This window comes from Lipophrys pholis, assembly GCF_963383615.2.
Source record: "Lipophrys pholis genome assembly, chromosome: 3".
In the NCBI taxonomy this organism is placed as follows: domain Eukaryota; kingdom Metazoa; phylum Chordata; class Actinopteri; order Blenniiformes; family Blenniidae; genus Lipophrys; species Lipophrys pholis.
In genome coordinates, this window is record NC_137627.1 from 22,677,017 (window position 1) to 22,700,866 (window position 23,850).

Consider the following 23,850-nt stretch of genomic DNA (forward strand, 5'->3'; position numbering starts at 1 on the left):
CCCGCAGAGCCGCGCCGCTCTGCCCAGCTCGCCGCCAGAAACAGGCCCTTGTGCTCCCAGCAGGCTCCTCCTGCTTCATTTACATCTCCAGCATTTAACACATCCTTCAGCTCAGACATGGCGAGCCGCCACCTCGGATTCAAGGACAATTTTTACACCAATGAAACCCGTTGCTTCACCTTTACAGGACTTTTATGTTGAAACACCTGGCAGCTGTAATCTTTGAGGGTTTTTTTTTTTTTTTTTTTATAGATTAAAGGATCTAAAAGCTGTGAGCAGATGCTGTGCAGTTAGTGTGAAATTCCCCTCGAAGGATCCTATTTTCAGGGGGTAATTGTGAGGACTAATCTCACAGTGTGAGGAAATTATTTCGACCAAACACCATGCAAATGGATGAAGCACTTAATGAGACACACAGCATGACAGCGCCGACTCTGCACACTCTCAAGCTTCTTTTTAATATTTACAAAAACAGAAATTAAGTATTTAAAGGTGTCATATTATACAGTTTTTCAACACTTTCACATGGGTCTCGTTAGTCCCAAAACATTGTATTCAAAGTTTATTGCCGCAAATCGAGATTTTCCTTGATTGTCAGTCTTTTCAATATTGGATCATAGGAGCTGCATTCAGAATCTGCTGTGTCTGTGTGAGCTGGACTGGCTCCACCCACACATGCCCATCTTGGGAAGAAGAGGAAGTACTGCCTCTCGTGGTGCCATTTGCCAGAGCAGAGTTGCCTAATTGTGGGAGGGTCAAAGGGAGGTCCTCAATACCTTGATTGGGATTGGCTAAACCCCCGATGACACTACGGAGGATTTGAATTCTGATTGGCTCGTTGGAGCAACACACTTTTTAATTATTTAAACAAGCCAGTGAGAGAGAGGACAGACTTTCTTCACTTCTGAGGCGTCATTCCAGGTATGGGGACAATTATTACTGTTGGAAAACCATTAGAAAGTGAATTTTGTACAATATGATCCTTTTAAATACTTGAGACATTATGGGCTATAAACAAGTGTTTTGGTGAAATCTATGTGAGTAGTACACAACTTAGAGGTCATATATTGATATACAAACAATACGGTCACAACTGAGTCAAAAAATGCCTCATGAAGATGAAAAACCAAAATAGTTGTTTCCAACAATACCCAAATTCCTTTTTCATCAATGGCAACATCACCATCATAGTACTTTCAAGAGCCAGTTGTAATATTGAAGATAAAGAACTCAGGAGTAAATAAAAGTCTTGGCAGATACCCTATTTCTATGTAAAGATGGAAGCAGGCACATTTCTCTGTAAATAAAACATAATTGGATTCAGCCCACAGGTCTTGAGTTTGACACATGAAGGTGTCCAAGCCCAACCTGGACCCGTAAGATGTTTTTTAAGCGTCTTAAAGAGGCAGGCGCGTGTTTAATTTCAAGCTATTTCTTGTTTTGTTTTTTTCGTGTTTAACTAGTCCCGCGTCGTTGGGAGCGCTTACACAAAAAGCACCTCAAAACATGTGGAAAATTGGTGAATAGTGTGCTATCGCTTTTATTAACGATTCAGCAAATCGTTTCAAGTAAAAACGTAAAAAAAAGTTTTTTAAATTCCATCCGAATTTTTCCGGTTTTTGATGAAATTTGTAAAGTGACAAACTGTAAAGAGTAACCATACACAATGGAGGAAACCAGTTGTTTATTGGAAGACAATCGTGGCGCAAGAACCCAACTGATCACACTGAATAAACCGAATATATGACATCATTTACATCTCCTTTAAGGAACAGTTCTCGCCCTCGTGGGTCGTCCACGTTTCCACAATCCGTCGCCTTGTGCATCCATCGCTGTCTCCACCCTCCTCTTCTAATCTGCAGTTTTGTCAACATGACAGAAAAAAAAAAAGTGCTTCTTGACTTTTGGCCGTCTGCAGTAGTTATGGCACTCAGCAGGGAACAGAACTAATCGACTCAGCACAACTCTGTACCCCATGAAGTCCTTACAGTCACGCTACAAGGATGTACTGCATCTGATGCTACAGAGAGCTTGGAGTCAAAACATTAAAAGAAGCCATCATTTATGTAGAATTATGATTTCGCCAGTAGCCCTCTTAACATTGTGGTTTGGGATGACTTACTGCAAAAAACTGGCTCCAGTATATTTATTGTCGGTGCCTTTTTGATCAAATTTTCAAAATATTTACAGGGGTCCAACTTTCTAAACTAACAATAATGATAATTTAGGCAAGAATGCTTGGCAAGTAGGCAGTCAGACGTTTTTTTGTGCATCCAGGGACACTAAAAACCTGTTGAAGCCTCATAAAACTACCATTATTACTTCAGACTGTTTCACATTTTAAAAGGAATGAGATGATTCACAATGAAATATTGCAGAAAGATTTTGAGGATATAAACTCTTTTCCCACGTAAGACAGAAAAACACGGTTTTGGTTGCTCGAAGTTTTACCCACAGTCCTTAGAAAATATCGCAGAGAGAAGGGTCACGGACAGAAATAATGGCAACATCACACTGAAAGTTTGTCAAGTCCCAACAGACGGACGCAGTCCTCATGCTTGAACTTAAAAATAAACCCCACCGCTCCATCACAGAGTTTTATTTCCCCGTGGTTGGGAGGATGAAGAGCCCGTCCTTGCTGTTTGTGCCGTGAGCGGAGCCGAGGTCAGGTGACAGCTCCTGGGAAATGGCCTCCGCTGTAATTGGTCCCCGTGGAATTGGCCCAGTGGACTATTGCTTCATGGCGTTCTTGATGGTCCACTTCTGCCCCGAGCACGGCTGCAGGACCAGCAGGTGGCCGAAGTAAACGTTGGCCTGCACCACCTCCAGGCAGCGCCCTGTCGCTCGATTTATGATCGAGTCGTTCTGCAGTGGCCGGGGGGGGGGGGGGGGGGGGATGATAGAGAGGAGAGAGGCAGTGAGGTGAGAGAAGGGTAAAGGGAGAAATTTGTATCACCCAAACCAGTCAGTAATTTTTACCTTCGCCAACGAAAGTTGGGCGACAAACGAAGTTGGCTAACAAGGTTATGCTCTCGTCTGCGTGTACTTATCTATAAAATGATTGGTTTGTATATATTTTACCCACTTTCCGCTAAAGCTACTCACCCAAACTGCATGAAATTTTCAGGGATGATTTTTCATCTTCCAAGGACCAATCGATTAGATTTTGGGACTTTAGCGACTCACCGTTTCCGAAAAAAATCCCCCAAAACTGCGAAACAATCTCCTTTCATCTCGTCACACTTAATTTCCTTTGAAATGTTTTAGTAATAACAGCACTGAAAAATCTCCCAGAAAGCCTTGCAGCCTCGCCGTAAATTGGTAGCTGAGCCGTTTCCATGGCGACAAGTCATTTCACACAGAGATGTAGCTCCCTGAGCTATCTCGTTAGCATCGATCTGAGCTCACGTCTATCATGCTGGCCATTGCTAAGTCGGTTCTGCAAACAGATGTGGTGTTGGTGAAGGTCTGTGCTCTACCGAGTGACGTTTTAATTTTAGTATGTTTTCAAGCTAAAATAGTGTATTTCATTAGTACTGGACGTCTTAAAAAAGTTTTTACAATCCTGATGTTGGATCACCACCTGATCAGATCTTTATATTAAGAGTGATGTATTCAGTTCAAGTCAATTTTTTTCATTTTATGTCATTTCAAGACAGAGAGGAAAAGCCAACACTCCTACATGAGCAAGCAGTCGACTCTGTTCAGTAACTCGTAACAAGAAGCTGGAAGAGACTCAACCAGACAAGTTCAGAAGATGAATCCCCGCTCACCTGATTGAAATTCCAGGTTTTCTGCTGGACGTTTGTCACCTTGTCACAGTTGAGGAGTTGAGGAAAGCGGCTGACCTGGTCGTCCACCACGCAGCGAGTGTCCTCCCCGGTGCTGCCCAGCGGACCCAGAAACAGCTGACCCTCTTTGGTGTAACGCCCGATCTGAAGACACAGCACACGACTAAAACTACCCGAAACCTCCCCAGCAGACATCTCAGTCGTTATCGCACAACACTCTCTGGGAAAATTACAGTTCTGGAGAGACTTTCCTTTTCTTTTTTTTTGCAAACACGCTCATTGCTTTCTGTGAACAGATGGATCCTCCCAACGAGGCTGAGGGGAAACCACAGGGCTCTCCACTGATTGCAGTGCAGAGACTCTCCTGCAGATCTGTGCTTGAGGAGAATCACACTGTGAGCCGGTGGAGCAGTTTGCACAAATCAAATGTGTTGTTTGTGTTTAAAAACTGAGACGAGAAAAAAAAATTGGGAACAAAATGTGACAAAATATTTCACCTTCTGTCCACAGTGTACGAGTAAACGTAGTAATCCGAGACAGTGCGGAGTGTAAATCTATCTATCTATCTATCTATCTATCTATCTATCTATCTATCTATCTATCTATCTATCTATCTATCTATCTATCTATCTATCTATCTATCTATCTATCTATCTATTGGTGTTGAAATCAAATGCATTACATGTAAATGCGCTGCATGACTCAGTATTTCAACACGAGTGTTGATGTCCTTCTCTGCACTCAGGATGAAGTCCCTTTTAAACCTCAGTTAGTTTTAAAAACACTTTTGCTGCCGGAGTCAAGAGTTGTCCCCTCAAGCTGAGAAGTGAGGTCCTGCGGGCCGGAGAGCCGACACCCGCTGACTCAGGAGTTCAGCAGAAGAAAAGGAGAAAAAAAAAGTGCAGCAGAGAAACATTTTTATTTTGACAGCAGAAGTCCGTCCTAAGAGGATTTGAGCTGAGCCGCAGTGAGAAACACAGCAAGTGACTCGCATTGCGGCAGAAGCACTAATGAGCCGTGAAATCTTCATGTTCTACCTGGGGACCCCATCCGTGGCAGGGGTGCAGGGTGGCCGTGTGGTTCTCCTTCATGCCCTGATCCATACACAGGTTGCTCACTTTGGAGTTACGGATCTGGAACCAAAGATTTATTTGAAGAAAACACACTTCGAAATTTATAAAAACATGACACACATTGTGCGTTACCTTATTGTCTGGACTACAAGTCACTTCCATATGTCTACACTTTCTGTTGCACATTTGATTAGTTTTTCTTTAAATTGTGCTCGGTAACATTTTTTTTTTCTTTTTGACCACATTTTACTTGCTCTGTCAGTCCAACACAGTATTTACGGAAGGTTTTCTGTAGTACCATAGCAACAAACAGTCACCAAACAGTGATATCTAGTGGCCACAGATGGTATGTACCGCACAGTGGTGTTTTGTTGGAGAAGTGGGTACATGATCGATTTTAGAAGCAGTGGCATGTAATATGACTCTATTTAGAGAAAACCAATCCATAGTATTTGTAATCAAATCAGTGAATGCAGTGAGTACTCGCAAATCAGAGGCAGAGTAGGGCGGGTCATGGCATCATCATCTTATAAGGAGTTTCATCATGGGGGATTTGGAAGTGGGTGTACGCAATGATGACTGAAAAATAACTGGGTATTTGTCGTATAGACACGTATTCCTACTGGTATCACTATATTCTGAATTCTCAACAACAACAACAAAAATGTGACTCATCCAGAAAATACTGTAATTTAAGCTGTTTAAGCTGAGTTCAGACTCACCTCACCGTAAAACAGCGTGTTGTTGTACCTTCTCATCTCCGGGGTAAACTTTGTCGAGGTACCACTGGAAGCTCTTACAGTTCAGACTCTCCCTCAATGCGACCCGCTGAGAAATGTCTCCGTAATCTATACCGTGGTTCTGCAGCATACACAGGAAATCATGGTAAAATCACGGTGCCTCAGGTTCCTGTTAGAGGTTAGGAGTATTGCTTTACTTCATACTACAAGGTTTGAAGCTGACTCTTCTTCTTCTTCTTCTTTTAGGTTTAACGGCAGTTTGCATCGATAAAGTTGCATTACCACCATCTGCTGGTTCTTTCTATCTATATTGTGTCCCTGATGACTGTTACCCTCTCTCTCTTATCAGTAGCTTTTTTCATCCCTGACCACTGATTCCCCTTCTTCTTCTTCTTCTTCTTCTTCTTCTTCTTCTTCTTCTTCTTCTTCTTCTTCTTCTTCTTCTTCTTCTTCTTCTTCTTCTTCTTCTTCTTCTTCTTCTTCTTCTTCTTCTTCTTCTTCTTCTTCTTCTTCTTCTTCTTCTTCTTCTTCTTCTTCTTCACTTGGGTTCAACGGCAGATGCACTACCGCCATCTGCTGGTTCCAGCTAGTCCTTACCATTCCCCCAAGAAAGAAAGAAAGAAGGAAGAAGAAGAAAGAAAGAAAGAAAGAAAGAAAGAAAGAAGAAGAAAGAAAGAAAGAAAGAAAGAAAAACCAAGGCTTTCCTTCAAAGCCTCAGTGACGATGTTTGACTTAGCCTCTCTCACCTCCATGGGGATGTTCCACGCCAGGTAAACGTTGGACTTGTACTCGTCCATCCAGACTTCGGCCACGCGCAGGGCGTTACGCCGCGTGTGGTAGGCGATGTTACTGTGGTAGGGTTTCTTCATCCGTGCAATGTGAGCCACCCTGGAGCAAGGAAGCACCTCCATGCTGCCGCCACACAGCCACACCTGCAAGAAGAGTATGATATCAAGTCCACAGAGGGGCTTTTTGGACAATAAAAAACAGGAAACTATCAAAAAATAGGTTGACAGATGCAGAATGATTATTATGATTTCAAATGAGATACCGTAGTAGAAGTTCCAGAATTAGAAATGATAAGTGTCACTTGATTTGGCTTCCAAATCTGCCCAAAGATCATAAATTGGGTTTACTTTTATTAAAAGTAAACACATATTGCAGAACACTGCATATTCTGAGTAATTTTTTTCACACCCTCCAATGGGCCGGTTTTGGCCTGCGGGTTCTTTGTTTGACACCTCTGTCTAGACTTTACACTTCATCAACCATTTCATGGCTCTTTGTGTGTCTGACACAGAAGTTCTCAGTGATAAAACTACAACAAAGGGCTGAAGGCCAGTTAAAGCTGTGAACAGATTTATGGCTACACATTACAGAGGAATGGGATTTATTATGTGGTCATTTGAAAAGAGGCCACTTGGTTAAAAATTTGAGCATTTAAAAAAAACAAAAAAACAACAACAACAACACTTTTGTCAGTTATTAGAAAACCACATCGCCGTGAAAACATAGAGGAAGCATCTTCCTGCGTTGCTGCTCCATGTGACCTATTTCTCTGCTTGGCCCTGCTGCGAGCTGCGCACACAGGACCGGTCCTCCAGGACTCCTAATGGGGCCTCATTTATCAGCGGTGCCACGCTACGGTGGCCAGTGCTCCACTTAAACCTACAGGGGTAAAAGAGGGAGCGGGAACAAGAGGAAAGAAAAAGTGGGTGACACACAAACCCTGATGCCCAGCTCGATGTTCTCCCCCCCATACACGTCCATGCCGGAGTCCAGCAGACCCAGCTCGCCGAAGTAGGCACGGTTGGCCACGAAGGAGCAGCCGATCATAGCAGGAGTGCTGCGATGGAGGAAAAAAAAAAACATATGAAAACAACTATATACACGTGTAGTACATGTTGCTGAGTGAATGCATTTGTGATCTGGGTCGGGGTTTAACCTGCGGCTCTGGGGCCACAATGAAGGACATGAAAGCTCCATGAAGCTTCCACAAAATGATATGGAAATAATATTGCTAATAAAAAAATGTCAACGATCTGAAAAGGTTTATAAATGGAAAATAGCTTGACCAGCTAACATGACTAAAATGGGTAAAATTGTTATTCCATTAAAAAATGGGAGGAAAAAACTGCAAAATTTCCTAAAAAATACTATAAAGGCAATACATTTTCCTTTTTTGATATTTACCTAAAAAAACAGTCCAAATGGCAAAAAGAGTTATAACTGTTAAAACAGCTGAAATTGTTAAAATGACCAAAAACAATGATTAAAACAGCTCATTGTGCTTAAAGGGCTTAAACCATGAAACAAGTTGAGAAGACAAAAAAAAAGAAAAGTTTGAGTCAATATTCCTAAAACAGATAAAAAGATTTTTTGCAAAAATGTTAAAATGGCAAAAATAGTTCTAATAGCTGAGATGGTTAAAAGTAGCTTAGACCAGTTTATACCACTAGACAAGGTACAAAAGGAAATGAATACAGAAAATGCCTACATGGGCTAACGCTAATGTTTATAAAAGCTGAAATACTTGAAATGAAATGTCTTAAATGCAATCTAACATACAGTTTTTTGCATTTATATCAAAACTATATATAAAACCATCTTCATGCTTATTTAAAATGTTAAACATGTAGTACTCAGTTTCAGGAAACTCTGAATGTCTCCATTTGTACCAAAGCTACTTCTGGCGATTGACCGATTACCATTATGATATTACAAATTAGAATGAGTGAACTCAATGAGCATTTTGCTGATTTTTACGCCCAATTCATCCTGAAAAATGTCAACATTTCAAAACATTCACCCTTTTGGTCAATGGCAACATAAATATTTAACAACTGTAATATGTAAATGAACAAAAATGTTAAAACTGCTTGAGCGGTGTTACAGGAAATACATTCAACAAGTGTCTACTTGTTGTTTTGAATGGTGGTTTTCAATGTGTGGAGCGGGCCCTTCTGGAGGATGTCAGACAGGAGGAAGGAACCTGATAAATCTGCATCATATTTTTCTTTTCAAAAGAGAAATTCTAAAGTTAACTTTAGTGCAAAATCATATGTGAAATGGTGAAATGAAAGTTTATATGCTATTTAATGAGTTACCTGCTATAATATGCCTTTCATTTCTTATTTTACTTCTTATTTTTTCAATATTTTATTTGGAATTTTCAGATATGATACACATTCCACAATTACACAATGACATTACAAAAAATAGGCACTATACACTACAGACTATCTCAAAAATAGGGAGGGGGATAGTTTACTTTAGACAGAGTAACCAGAATAAAACGGTCTTTTAAAACACGAGTGCGGTGAAAATAAAGAGGCCAATCAGATCGTCAGTCGATCATATGAGACGGGAGATTCTCATTAATCGCTTATTAATCTTAGTTAATACTTAGTGTGAGACGAAGCATGAAAAACTTCAATGAAGATCAAATTACAATTCATGACAAACGAATTATCTATTTCCTGCAGGCACTTTCCAGCTTTCAGGGGCGGGGGGGGGGGGGGGTTTGCTTGCCTGATGGGGGCCGACATGTCCCCCTCGTCCCACCACTGTTTGGGCGGGCTGATGTACATGCACCACAGCTCCCAGTTGTAGCCGTGACCCGAGTTCTCGTAGCGCTCCACCTCCAGGGTGTCGTGCTTGATGTTGTCGATGGAGGGCAGGAGGATCCTCTTGCGGTCCTCTTTTATTCTGGCCAGAACCGGCTCAGCCCTAGTTAAAAAAAAAATAAAGAAATGATATAGAATGAAAACAGTGGACACGAGCTTCACAGTGCATCTCTTTAAGATCAACACTCTGGCATCAACTTCAATCAGAAAGTCCCTCAAGCAACTTTATTAGTGATTCCGTTTGATTCGGCTCTGGAGGGTTTGTGCTTGCTTATGCTGACTGAACTGCCTCGTGTACATCCACTGAAGGACGTGCTGAGCTGGGAGAGCACCACACGGACAAAGAGGTGTCAACAGGACGAGGCCACGGTGCCATAAAAAGTCAAGTGTCTCTATTTTTTCTTTTTTTTTTTAAATGGTAAATAAAAACGAGCTGAAAAAGCTCTCGCGCTTTTGTAGCCTGTTCAATGAGATATTTGTCTTTCATCAGCTCTAGTTTACTCGTCTTAAAAATCGTTTTACCCTGGTTCTTTACAGTTTCATCTATTATTTCTACTCATTTCATCTATTTGTCCATCTGTACACATGCTTCATCCACAAAGTGTAGAGCTGGAGGGCATCAGAGGGTAAACACAGAGAAATACACAAAACAAGCAAACCCCACACAAAAAGCCCCACAACCAGTGACACCTTGTTTCAAACAAGCAGGACCTTCCAATGAACACCCCGTTTGCGTGTGACATCACACATCTTGTTATTCTTAGTAAATCTACCTTATATCCGGCGTGGGATCCCGCTGGAGCTCAAACTCAAACTACAATCTATTGGTGTGCACGTGCAGTTCAGTATGCGCTGTGCAAGGTCGTTGTAAATCAGAACAAGACTGAGAAAACATCTCAAAACCCCCCAACTCCAACATGGGACCAAGTGTGAACGGAAGACAGACGAACGTATTTCCAAGCTGACGTTTCAAATTATGTGGATAACGTGGAATTTTATCTGAAAGTACAGAAAAATGCCACTTTAAAATGTTGATTGAGTGTTTTAATTGTGGCGGGAATACTGAAAAATGTATTAATCGAATCTCTTGTGAAGCAGCCGGACCGAACTGAAGAAACTACCGGCAGCAACTGGTGTGAAAAAAATGGCAAAAGATGGATTAAATATTACACAGTTGCATCGTTAAAATGGCGGACTCACTCACCAAGAAGGCGTGAACTCCACATGGGCGTCAAAAAAGCCCGTGACCTCAGCGGTGGCGGCCTTCCAGCCCTCGATCCGGGCTCGGATCAGCCCCTCTCTCTTCTGGTTCCTCACAATCTTCACCAGGCCGGGGTAGCGCTTGTTCACGTACTCCTCCAGCGGCGCTTTCAGCTGCTCTGCAGCACAACAAACACCACGAGGTTCCACTTTTTGTAAATTAAACTACACACAAAGGGCAAGGAAATTAGTGTCTTTTATCATTTGGATAACAAATGATAATTTCCCTTTGGATCATAATAATAAGTGAGATGAGCACGTGGGTTGCACAAGTGAAATATTTACAAGATCTTTGAAAAAGCCAAATAGAAACATTCCAGTGTTGTAAAAGTTTTGTACTTTTTGTGCATATTTTGTTCAGTTTGGCTAGAGAGAAAAAGATGTCTAACGCTGGCTAACGCCCTGTCCATACGGCAACGCCGTTTCATGTAACCGCCTCATGCACACGGTGCAGTCTTTTAGGAGCCTGAAGAATTTTTACATTTTAAATTTTTGAGGGATTCCAGAGTGGAGAAATTTGAAAACGCCACCTCAGCTTTGACGTGTGGTTGGACAAGATGCACATTTACTTGGAATGATGATGTCATCGCCCCACCTCTCGACCCGATAACCCCACGGCCCTCTCCGCGACGTAACTTAACAACAACAACAACAACAACAACCACAAAGGCAGTAACAGGAGGAGATTCCAAGTCTCTTCCCGTTGCAAGAGCAAAAACTGTTCCGACACCGAAAGGCTCTCAATCACAAAATATTGTTTGCCCGAGCTGCCGAACAGGACGAGGGAAAAAGAGAAAAAAACAAACATAAAAAATGGCAGACTGAATGCTCCAGATAGAGCTGCAGAAGCTACTGATGCTCGTCGCTTCAATAAGGCGAGATGTTGGGTTATTCAAATAGGAGGATTTTTGCATGCTGTGTCTTCTTTCTTTGTGTGTATTTCTGTGGCAGATTTACAGCGCCCTCTATATAGGCTTGGCATATGTACTACATCATTTAGAGTCATTTTTATGGTGCCGGGTGCATGGGGGAAAAAAAAAGAAAAAGAATTATGGGGCGAAAAAAGATCATGTTGGACTTAAGGGCATGTTCACATTCCCCTGTTTGATCCAGATCGAAGTTCCCTCCAGAGGAAAACCGTTTTGTTTGGGCGACGTGAACACGCCCAGGAACTCTGAACCAGAGCCAGCAAGCGATCTCTGGTCCCCTTAAAAACGTGGGTCTCGGCTCATTTACAAAGCATCTTTCTGGCGGGCGTGGTGAGAGGACAGGGGGAGAGGGCGTGACGTAGTGTGCAATGCATTCTGGGTAGTAAACAAACAAAGCTAACTGCATGAATCAGAAGAAGCAGTCGCAGAAAGAAAAAGTTGGAAAATATCTCAAGGGCAGATGTGGAATTGTGAGGAAGAAGTACTGAGGAAGAAGTACTGAGGAATTTGCTCATTGATATCTGATCTGAAGACTATATATTGCCGTTGTTTGTAGCGACCCATTAGCCACGAGCTAACTAGCCTAACCACCACTGGATAAAACGGCGGGACTTCCGCTTTCAGTCCGGACCAATCAATGAGCCGTGTTTCTTCTTTTCTTCCTCTTTGGTCAGTGTTTGTTTCACGCAGCAGCGCACCCAAACCAGCAACTGGTGTAATTGCATGACATTTTCCAGGAGGTTTGGTCGGGCCTCAAAAGTAGTAGTGAACACCACCCGAACCAAATTAAAGTGTGAATATTCTCGGCTCCCCTTCCTCCCAAGTGAACCGTGTCCCAGACTATCTGAATGTGAAAGGTTCCCTAAGTCTCGACCGTGAGTGTGTGGGACCCTGGTTCGAATCCCTACGGTGACTAGACAAGTCTGCAGTGCAAGATACTCAACCTTTGTAATATGGAGCAGCTGAACAGACACTTACAATACACCCTGAGACAATGTCACTTATATAAGCAGAAAAAACATGAATATAATCATGAATACACAAGAATCTGCTATTTATAGATACAAAGAGCCAAACAGAAACTGAGATGGGACTTAAATCAGCATGCTCGGCCTCCCGCTTGGCCCTATCGAGCTCCAACACACTCCAAACAACACCAAAGGGAGTCTGTGGCTTCCTGAGCGTCAGCCACCGATACACCTTTGATCTCTCCATCAACTCATCAGGCGTTTCCCCTCCGGACCCAAACACACACTCTGCCTCTGTATCACGCACCTAAACAATCCCTCAAACACACATTTCTTATGCTCTCTGTAGACTTTATTTCTTTCTTACCCACTCAAGACCTTGATCGCAAACTCATTCCTCATGCTGTGTTTTCTCCATCTTACACACACACACACACACACACACACACACACACACACACACACACACACACACACACACACACACACTCGTATAAAGTGACAGGGCCGGGTGATGCGTGCACACAGTGAGGGGAGTAAGTGTGATTTGTTTGCGTGCCTCGCCCTCTGTGCCACCGCAGCCTCGTCCCCTCAGTGATGGATGGATGGCCATGAGCCAGTGGAGAGGGGTGCAGTGGAAGACGTGAGTTCAACTCTTCTCACTATCGGTCACTCCTCCACTCTCTTTTCCTGCCTCGTCTTCCTTTGCACTTAACACCCGCTGTCACTTAAAGACGATGAAAACACATGCGTATGTCACGCTGCTCTCTTCTCATTACCTGGAAAACTCGAGAGACAAAAGTCCTCCACACTGAGGAGTCCCGGAATCGAACAGGAGCACTCTCGCTGTGACGCAAGAGTGTGAACACTGCTTTGTGCAAAGTCACACATTAGGACCGAGCGATAAAGTTTGACTTTGTACAACAGTTTGACATTAGAATAACAAACAAAATCAGACTGAATCTTTTAATGACTCTTTACTCACTTCTAGTTACTTACTTCTAGTTACTCTCTCAGTCGCTGTATTCTAACAAGCGTTGATCCATTAATCCTATACCTGCTCTACAATAGGCGGCACAAGGGGGGGATTGGGGGTGCCATAGCTCCCCCTGGGATTGCCATTGCACCCCAATAGCATGTTATGATGTTATGATTATGTTTTATGATATTTAGATTTGTGTGAATATTATAATTGTCTAGTTAATTAAAAAAACATCAATAAAACATGAATTTATTAATTTTTTCCACTAAACAGGAATGTGGTCTGATTCAGCCAATCGGTGCAGCACATGCATTAACCTTGCCACTTCCTGTTGACTGTGTACTTATAGAATTAAAACATGGGAGCACTTTTATGCAAAAAATGTGACAAAATCGCAGATGCCTTCGCTCCCAATACCGAAGTATTTCATTATGACATCTAATAGGGAGTGTATGATTACTGGTTATTTGGTGGTTGAGATCCAAATTCTTGATGTGGTGTTTATATAATATGTCAATAGATCCATTGAACCTAATCTTTTTCTTTCGGTGGAGGTTTTGATGACTGGCAGCAGGAGTTAGTGGTCTTTGTGTGTAAGGCCAAAATAAAAGAAACTGCTGTGTGTTTTGCTTACTGCTGCTGTTGTGGCTCCCTGTAACTGACATTCTTATGTTAAAGTTTGCATTCAGTGGTGTGTTTAAGTGGCAGGCTTGTAAACCTTTCATATTTGTTACTTTGGCTGGATATCATGCATATTGTGTACGCCCCTCTGTAATGGTTTCCTGAAACTTTCGGCAAATTCAATGTTGTTGTTTTTTTTGTACTATATATTCTAAAGATGGTCTAATCTCCTGCTTACAAACCGCTAAATAAAGCAACACAGCTAGGATTGCTAAAAACAGATTAAATAACCCCACCAAAAAGGAGAAATGCAGGAAAAACAGGTAAAATGGTAAACTCACTAAAAATAGTCCAGAAACATTAAAATTGCTATCATGGCTGAAGAGGAAATTAAAAGCAGCTTTAAGTAGCTAAAAGTAATAGTAGCAGTAATGATAGTATTGGTGTTAGTTTTATTTAGTTACGGAATTTTAAATATACGATCAATTCTGGGCATAATTTAGAGAATTTCCTATGTTTATGAGAATTACAGAGGCTTGTCCCGTGGCTGTGTCACTTTGGTAAGAAAAGAAAGGAAAGAAGAAGACACAGACGAAGGGAAAGTCACAAAGTGTTCCCTGACAGACAAACACGGTGTTGGTTTTGATCTCTCACAGGATTTGTTGACAGTGTGAATTAGATCATGTCAGAGCCTTTTCTGAGCCTTCATCATCTTCATCGTCTCATATCCTTCCTCCCTTCTCCTTATATTTTCTCTCTCTCTCTCAGATATTCATGGCACTCCGTCTCCTCCTCTCTGTCCGACCTCATTTATCTTAGTGCCTCTCCGTCTCTCTCTTCCTCTCTGCTACTTTCTCTAATAGCCTGAATTCGCTCTTTCAGCCTCTCCTTTCATTTTGCATCTACATCTCCGTCTCCTTTCTACTTTGCCTATTTTTAAACACTTCAAACCGTTTCACTCCTTGACCTTTTCTGTCCTTCGTCCTCCTCCCGATGAAAACCCCTCTCCAACACCGACTCCCCTTTATCATTCCCTCGCCTCCTCCCCTCCTGCCTCCTCCCCCTTCCATCCCTCTCGCCTCACAAAGCTCAGCCTGGCAGCCCTGCCCAATAAATAAGACACAGACAACTCTCCTGTGACATCCAATTGTGTCTGCCCTGCAAATATTTGACACCATCAGTCACCTCGGCAAGCGGCTCTTCAGAAGCAATGGCCACAACCTCTGTCAAGGAGAGACCCATCCTGCTGTCATGGAAGGAAAACTCCGCCATGCGACGAACACATTATAAAGTACAGCGCCACTATTTCCAGCAGTAAGTGTGCCTTGACAGAGGCTGCCATGTTGAGTCACTGCAGGGTGCACTGGAGAGTCGTCTAGTTTTCACACAGTTCCTGCATCGAACACAGGACTCCAGCTGAACTTCAAGGGCCCATATTGACAGTTTTTCAATGTTTCAACATTATATTAAAAGTGTATTATCCAAAATCCAGCCTTGGTCCTGAATTTCAGTCTAAAAGTCCCTCTGGTGAGCGCTACTGAGAACAGACTGTTTCTGTGTCCAGAAACAGGCCCGTCTCCGGGAGAAAAGCTTTCCAGTGTTTCAGATGAAGTAGATTCCCTATTAATTGGTGACAATTTAGTGTCCCTTGTTACTGTGTATAACAGACGTTAAAACCTGACAGAAATCAGTAGCTGTCCTGATGAACGCCATTTAACAGCATATACAACGATGTTTCTGAGTGGCGTACCTTTTGTGAGTCTTATTTTATACATGTTGTTACTGCTAAAGGAAGTCGGTCACCTTTTAGTACTGAAACCAGTTTATTTCAAAACGCTGGTAAAATGCGCTAATCTTTACGGTGGAATTATCGCTATCACTCGCATAAACGCTGTCGTTCAACCAGTTTGAACCAGAATCAGACCCAGAAGGAGAGAATCCTGAAGATGATGAGTTAAACATATTGTGTGTCTGAAAATGTTCATTAGTTTGGTCGAATGTGTTTTTACAGTTACTAGCAAGTAGCTAAACCTAGCTCCGGCTAACTGTAAGGCTGTTACGGTTTTTCATATTATACTGAATTTATTCCAAATATCAGCAAGGCAGAGCCCCACTACTGGCATGGCAGGTTATTTCTCTCCATGACATCATGAAGGGAAAATCTCTGATTCACATGTATGAGCACACGGTGGCTAAAAAGTAGAGCAAGTGAAGGAGATGACAGATTTTCTTCACTGCTGAGGCCTCATACAGGCTATGAGGACACACAATACAGCTAGAATACCATTTAAAAAAGGAATTTTTCATAATATGGGCTTTTAAAGAGGGAATTCGTCATTAAACTGACCCGCACTGCACCTTGTGCACCGTATAAAGGCAGAATAATGTAAGAAAGACTTTTTAAAGGATCTCTACAGATAATTTCACAAGCATTGATAAATTTTTAAATTTTTATTTTAGGTATTGACTGGAGTCGGAACTGAACTTACAACTGAATTAAAGTAGTTAAATGCAATATAAAGCTTTGTACTGGGTTTGGATTGTATAAACACTATATATAAAATGTAAAATAGCTGCTGACAGCATGCTGTGTGTTTCCTCAACAAGCCCATTGAGGAAACAGGTATTCCTGTTGGGTTTTAATATGTGGCTCTAAACAGTGTGAGTACCTGTGGTAACCTGTGTCAAAAGTAATCAGATAAAATTTGCACCATATAAACAGTTCAATCTGATTATATTTGCACCAAATGATGGGAATGGGGGCGTGGTGTAGTCTGGTTCTTGATCAAATCATCGTCCATGTAAACAGCTCAAGGGGTTACTACCCACAGTCGGAGCTTTGCGTACAAAAAAGCGACCCGTGCTCGTCTCTTCATGATTCAATTTTGAATCAAAAGAATGTTTCTTCGATGTTGCAGTTTCAAAAGAATTGAAAAAGAAAACACCATAAGTGCAATAACTCTAGTTAAATTCCATTTTTTGACACATCCAGGTAAAGCCGGATGTGGGATTCTATGCACACGTCACAGATATCCAAAATCCCAGTGCAGAGAATTATGGGATTGATCTGCTGAAATGAATCTTGGTGCATACTGTATAAACCGGTGCAACATTGCGATTACTTTATTCCGTTTTCATGTAAAACGGGCATTCTGATTGCATCCACTGGTGTGTGAGTGTGCAGGAACACGTGTTTGAATGGGTGACGCTGTAGAATGAGATACACGAGAACCAGAAGACCTTCGAGAAACCTTCTTTTGTTCTACGTCGGCCTCGACGGGCAAGAGCTTAATTTTACTCGAAAGCCATTTTGCTCGGCTGAGACGAGGGAGAAGAAGCCTTCCGTCTCTACTGACCGTCGTCGCTGTTGTCGTCCACCAGGATGATCTCTTTGAGCAAGTGCGCCGGCGTGTGATTGACGGCCGAGTGGACGGAGCGCAGGATCACTGACAGCGCCTCATTGACGAAGATGAAGATGATGGAGATCTGCGGCAGGTCCCTCGGGTAGGTGACCTTTGTACATCTGTGGAGACACGAACAGAAAAACGCGGCACCATCTGTAAAACACACTCCTTCCCTTTTCAGCCATAAGAATTCATGCGTTGTGGACTCTGCACGCTCCACTCGTCGCCCATTATTGCCACAAAAGACCGAACTGCCTCCACGGAGCAGCTGACATCTTGTTCAGTGGAGCTGAAAGGGGGAAGCACATGCCGCTTCCTGTTCTACTGTAATCACATGGACTTTTTTTTCTCCCCTGTAAATTAGTCCATTCACCGAGTGTCTGCTGCAGATAGACGGCCTATTTTTACTCCTGTTTTGTTTAAACAGCTCTAATGAAGAGGAAAGAGGCAGGGCGAGGCTACGGCTCCCAGTTTGTGAGAGGAAATGCCTTCCTACACTTCTTTTATCTATTTCATTCTGCATTCTCATGTTCAAATTGAACTTAAAGGGCTCATATTATGCAAAATTTACTTTCTAATGGTTTTCTAACAGTAATATTCATCTCCATACCTGGAATGACGTCTGAGAAGTGACGAAAATCTGTCATCTCTCTCCCTGGATTGTTTCAGTTTTTAAAAAGTGTGTTGCTCCAACCAGCCAATCAGAAATCAAACCCTATATAGTGTCATCGGGGGTTTAGCCAATCCCAATCAAGGTAGGCCCTCCCTTTGACCGTCCAACAATTAGTCAGCTCTGCTCTGGCACATGGCACCACAAGAGGAAGTATTTCCTCCTCTTCCCAAGATGGGCATGTGTGGGCGGAGTCAGTCCAGCTCACACAGACAAAGCAGATTCTGAATGCAGCTCCTATGATCCAATATTCAAATGGAGGAAAATCAAGGAAAAGCTGGATTTGGGGCAATAAACGTTTTGGATCAACAAGACCATGTGAAAGTGTTGAAAAGCTGTATAACATGACCCCTTTAAATCAATTATATACTGAATACAGATGCTTTCATGAATTGGATGATATTTTTTGTTGTGGCATTTGGGAACAAACACTAAAAAAAAAAATGCCAACAGTTATTTAAAGTAAATAAAAAATATTTTTTATTCCTTTATGCTACATTTTAGGTTTAAAAAAATAGAAATACTAATATTGAAGTTAGAAAAGCAACGTGTTTAAGGAGATATTACATTCATAGGCACTTGCATGAGAGATACATGTACCATAATGTAGAATAAATAAAGGAAATTCAAAGGTAAAAGATGCGACTGTAACTGCTGCAATACTCGTTGAGAACAGGCGGCTGCAGGGAGAGTGTTTCCACTGACAGCAGTGTGTAGCAGCGTGAGTTATCGAAGTGTGAAGTCCTTACAAGTACATCTTCATCTTCATCTTCAATGAGAAATGTGTGTTGAATTCAGCCTCTCACAGATGGCGCCTCTGACTGCAACGTGTTTATTTCCCATTGCTTATCGAATCTCATACACAGAACCCGACATGCGTGTTTCATGTTCAGGTTTGGATCATTGCAAAAATGTCAAACGTGTCAAATTTATGTGAAAACAGGATGGAATGATTCGCATATTTCTCTCGTTGACGTTAAAATGAAGAAATCCTATCAGAAATTGTTTTTGACATTTCTTGAGGAAGGTTGTTTTGTATCTGATGGCAGCGGCACATCTCAAAAAAGGTGGGATTATCCATCATCTATCCGTCTTCTATACAGCTTCCACACCATCATCATTGTGACTTTAATCTCAGAAATCTGACTGTTCTTCTCAGAATTCTGAAGAAGAAGAAAAAGAACTGAGATTAAAATCCCTTTCAGAGGCGAGGTGCAAAAATTGCTATTCTAGGCACCGGTTTCATTTTAATCTTTTTCTTTCTTTTGACATGGGAGCATGTACACAAAAGGTACATCAAAAAGTGTAGAAAATTTGTGAATCGTGTACTATGACTTTTGTTAATGATTCAGCAAACCGTTTCCGAAGAAAAAAAAACACCTGCAAAACAATTTCCCATTCAGAGTGGATGGGATTTGGATGAAAATGATACTTTTTAACTTTTACCAGTGCTCGGCAGCAAGAGGCAGGCACACACAGAATTACATCTGAAATGTCCTCCTAAAAACATATCATTGTGTGTGCCTGCCTCTTTAAGAGGCAAGGTGTAAAAAATTACTATACCAGACGCCCGGTTTTTTCATTTCTGGGGCGCAGCTCGTCCCGTGCTGTTGGGAGCGCGTACATAAATAGCACATCGATACATGCAGAAATCTCGTGAATAGTGTGCTATGATCATTGTTGACGATTCGGCAAACCGTTTTCATAAACAAAATGCTAAAAACTGTCATTCAAAGTGGATGAGAGTTTGGTGAAAAACACAAAACAGAAGAGAAACTCGTTGGCAGCGAGTGGCGCAACACACGCAAAATTTCCTTTAAACTTTTCTCGTCTACTTTTATATTTTTCAACAAAAACATCTCTTCTTGAAGCTAAATATTTCTTCTGGTTATTCCAGTATGTAAGAAACAATTCTGATTATAATCAGGAAAGCATTTCTATATCTATGAAATTTTCTATATCAAATTTTGATAACCAAAATCTGGAATAAGACGAGAACAAAGTGCAACAGAAACATCACCATGGGTTTATTTATCTTATTAGAGTATCTTATTGAAAAACCAACCATGAAAATCTGCGCTCATATTTAACAAAACAAACAAATAATTAATAAATTCATTGTCAGCTGAATATGACATGCATGCTTTTCAAAAGAAACTTTCACAGGTTGAATAATTTGACCTAAAAACAGTTTTCTATTAAGCATCTGTAGATTTATCATATGTTTTGTTCTTTGCATCACACTGCTATAAATTGTATTTGTGGATTATCTGATAAAGCGTGTTCACACACAGTGATTGCTTGAACTGAACCTGATTGAAGCGGCGGTTTCCAATACAGCATCATGAGATTGTTGCTTCATGTCTCATGTCACGCCTTAGTTTATATTCATGAGTCTTTAGTTGCATGTACGTATATTTTCCCTCTAATTTCCGACCCTGGGTGCTTCCAAGGTTAAGTAAAAGTAGATCGGAACGGAGACAGGAGGGAATATTCGGATGTTCCTGGTCTCAGTTTGTCTTGTTCTGTCTAAGCCTGTGTGCCAGGATTCCATGTTTTTCCAAGTTTGTGGTCATTCTTGACCACGTGAGAACTTTTTCTTTATTGGAATTCTTTAGTTATTCGTATCCTTTTGAACTCTGAGCAAAATAAAAGACATGATATCAATTTTTGATTGCACTAGTTAAGTCCACCAGCCTAAAAAGCTCTTTTCATTGCCATTTGAATCACTAACCTGGCAGCATTTTGCATGTTATCCCTATGCCTATTTTCCTCCCACAGTCCAAAGACGTGCATGTAAGGTTAATTTATGACCCTTAATTGGATGTAAATCCCCTCAGAAGATAAATGTATGGGTACAATTGCTCTCCACCACCAGCTGACATGTTGTTTTATGTTCTACTGTGGAGATATTTTTCTATATTATATATTAAATATAGTATCTATTCTATTTACATTCTGCACATTTTTTTGGAGTAAGATTGTATAAACATAACAACCTTTAAAAGCAAGTTAACTTATGGTACCATTCAGACACAAGATAATTCATAGTGCTTTATTGCAACAATGCAATAAAAATATGAAGAAAAGGAATACATTAAGAGATAGGATGGTGAGCGGGAAATGCATAAAAAGGAGAATAAAGTCAAATAAGCAAAATCTACTATTTATTTGAGAGTCTGAGATGATAATCACGGTCTGATTTAACAGAACTGAAAAAACAAGTCATGTATCGTCTTCCCACAATGTTCTAAATATGAGTTTGTTTATTTTCCTCTGTGTTGCTCGTCTGCGCTCACATTTTCTGGATCGACAGTGTGAAGGGACCTTCAGTCCAAACATGGTGGTCCAGGGTGGCTACACGCTGCTGCTCAGCCTGAAGACGTCACATCACAGCGCAGCACGCTTCATCTGCAACTTTGATCCCGGCAACATAAAAGGCCTCCGCGAGTGACAAATAGGAGCACTGGATTCGGATCCCGACACCCGACCGTCGCACAGACCGGGAGCCGTTGGCAGCAACGGGCCGGGAGCTTTGTGTCATCATCAATGACTTTCAGAGTGATTGTCTGCTCCTGTCTCCGGCAGCAATGTGAGCCAGACGCCGTTATGACGGAGCTCGGCGAAGGCGTACCGTGTAGAGCTGAGGCTGCACACGCTCGCCGGACAGGCACACTAATGTGCAAATTCATCAGTGGTGTGTGGGAATGAGATTGGAGGAATAGGTTGTCTTCCTGCTAACACAAGCAGCGGCACATGTGCTCACTTTGCTGGATTGTATGCCCAAATGCCTGCAGATCAATAGCCCGACGGTGCAATCTCATCTAATATGAGAAGAGGCAGAGGGGGAGGGAGTGAGAAGAGTCAGGTGAAAAGCTCCACCAACAATGATCTCACGCACACAAAGCCAAATGTTTCATTCAAACCTCACAGTGTTCACATTCTCCTTCAGTTTGTCAGTATTGGGCCATAATATTCTTTATTGCCGTCGTAACGTCTACAACAACATTAAAGTGTCATCCATTCGGTGCATCATGCAGACAGTCGATATGAAATCAGGTAAAATGGATAAAACCGAGAATTAAACACCACACGGACACAAATATACAATCACACACAGGGGTGTCGAGGGATTCCTGATGTAGTGTCGAAGAGATTCCATCATATTGTCATTGATCCAATCCGTCCAGCTCAGGGCCTGAGGCAGTTCCTCCCCCATTGTGACGCCTCTGATTGTACAACAGCTTATGGGATTAGGAACTTGTGTGTTTGATTAGTTATTGGATGCAGCACTGAGGCCAGTTATCACTGCAGGGTGAAAATAGCTTCTTTTTTTTTAGTCTGTTTCTTTCCTTTTGATTGCTTTACCTGACGACAGCAGTTCAAACGGCGGGTGTTCAGGGTGGGAAGTGTCCTCCATAATGTTCTGATCTATTTTTAATTCAGCAGCCGGGACGTGTGTAGGTCAGGAGTCTGAAACCCTCATGACCAAAAGGCGTTTTTGTCACTTTCCACCAAATCAAATTGAAGTGGAGACGCAAAGCGCGTTTAACTTGATACAAAAACTGTGTGCTTTGTTGTATTTATAAAGTCTCAGTTACAGTTTAGGATGGTAAACATTTCTATACATTTTGAGCTGTTTTTAGACCTGATTTTAGCGGTTTCACATTTCTTTTCCAGCGTTTTTAGACAGTTGTGCTTGCTTTATTTTCCCATTTTTAACCCTATTTCTTTTAGAAAATCAACTCATTTTAGGTTTGTATTTAGTTTTTTCTAGCTATTTTTCTCCATTTTACAGATACATTAAACTTAAATAACAATATCTGGGAATCCGTTCTATGAGAGCTTTAATTTCCGTCCAGCTAAGAATTTTACATGAACTTTCAAAGTCCAGTCATGTAATTGATACAGAATACTGGTACCATGTTCAAAGACGGAGCCTGCATCACTTAACATCTTACCATTGTTTATTTATCCAGTAACAGTTGAAACGAGAGCTGTTATTTTGATCTTCTATTTGATTTTCCTAACAAAAGAGGCATCATGTCATCCCAAATATTTAGATATTATTTGCACTATTGACTGAGATATTATCTTTATCAATTAATCTGACAAATTTTCTTCACACTTTGAAGCTAAATATTGTTATTACTATTATTTTGGTTAATTTATTTCATTTATTTAGCATTAAGTTGAATTAATTTATCTTTGTTTCAATCTTACTTTTTTTTAGTAGTAGTTTACCTCGCTGTTTGAATTATTTCATCTTTGCTTTTAATCTTTGATTTTTGTCATTCAAAGATTTGATGGCTCTCTTCACACTTTTCTGTCTTGGTTTTAAATCTAGTTCATGTTTGTGTTTGAGATCAATTTCCCTTTTCAGACATGTTGAAGTCGATATATGCATTATGTGTATAATGTATATAAGTATGTATAGGCATGTAAAAAAAAAAAAAAAAAGCCTTCGGTTACAGAGGGATATTTTATTAAATAACCTGATTTTCTATCAATGTAGGGAATGCACAGCTTTAATCATCATGTCAGGTCAGGATAAGCGTCCTCATTCTTTTGGATGTCAAACAACCACTCCACTTTTTTCTTTTCTTTGTCAGATACCCAGTTCTTAGATTTGTTTCACCTGAAAGGCGTTGAATGGAGGATTATCTGAGGAGCCCTGCAGCACTGACAAAAATAAAGAAAAAATGAAGAAAAAAAAAAGCCGCTTTTCACTCGTATCAAGATCTGTTTTTAGGGTATAAGCTCTGAAAGAGGGTTCTCCGAGATAC

The 23,850-nt window shown here is 41.3% G+C and overlaps 1 protein-coding gene across 1 annotated transcript in view; it reads right to left on the minus strand.

Annotated features, from left to right (window-relative positions):
- Positions 1–1,674: 1,674 nt before the first annotated feature.
- galnt17 (polypeptide N-acetylgalactosaminyltransferase 17) overlaps positions 1,675–23,850 on the minus strand; it is a 30,390-nt gene continuing 8,214 nt past the window's right edge. Inside the window, 10 exon segments of the mRNA XM_080459184.1 lie at positions 1,675–2,865; positions 3,774–3,935; positions 4,829–4,924; positions 5,587–5,628; positions 5,630–5,725; positions 6,351–6,536; positions 7,333–7,450; positions 9,136–9,333; positions 10,435–10,609; positions 17,347–17,513. Coding sequence (XP_080315310.1) covers positions 2,731–2,865; positions 3,774–3,935; positions 4,829–4,924; positions 5,587–5,628; positions 5,630–5,725; positions 6,351–6,536; positions 7,333–7,450; positions 9,136–9,333; positions 10,435–10,609; positions 17,347–17,513 — 1,375 coding nt within the window. The 3' untranslated portion in view covers positions 1,675–2,730.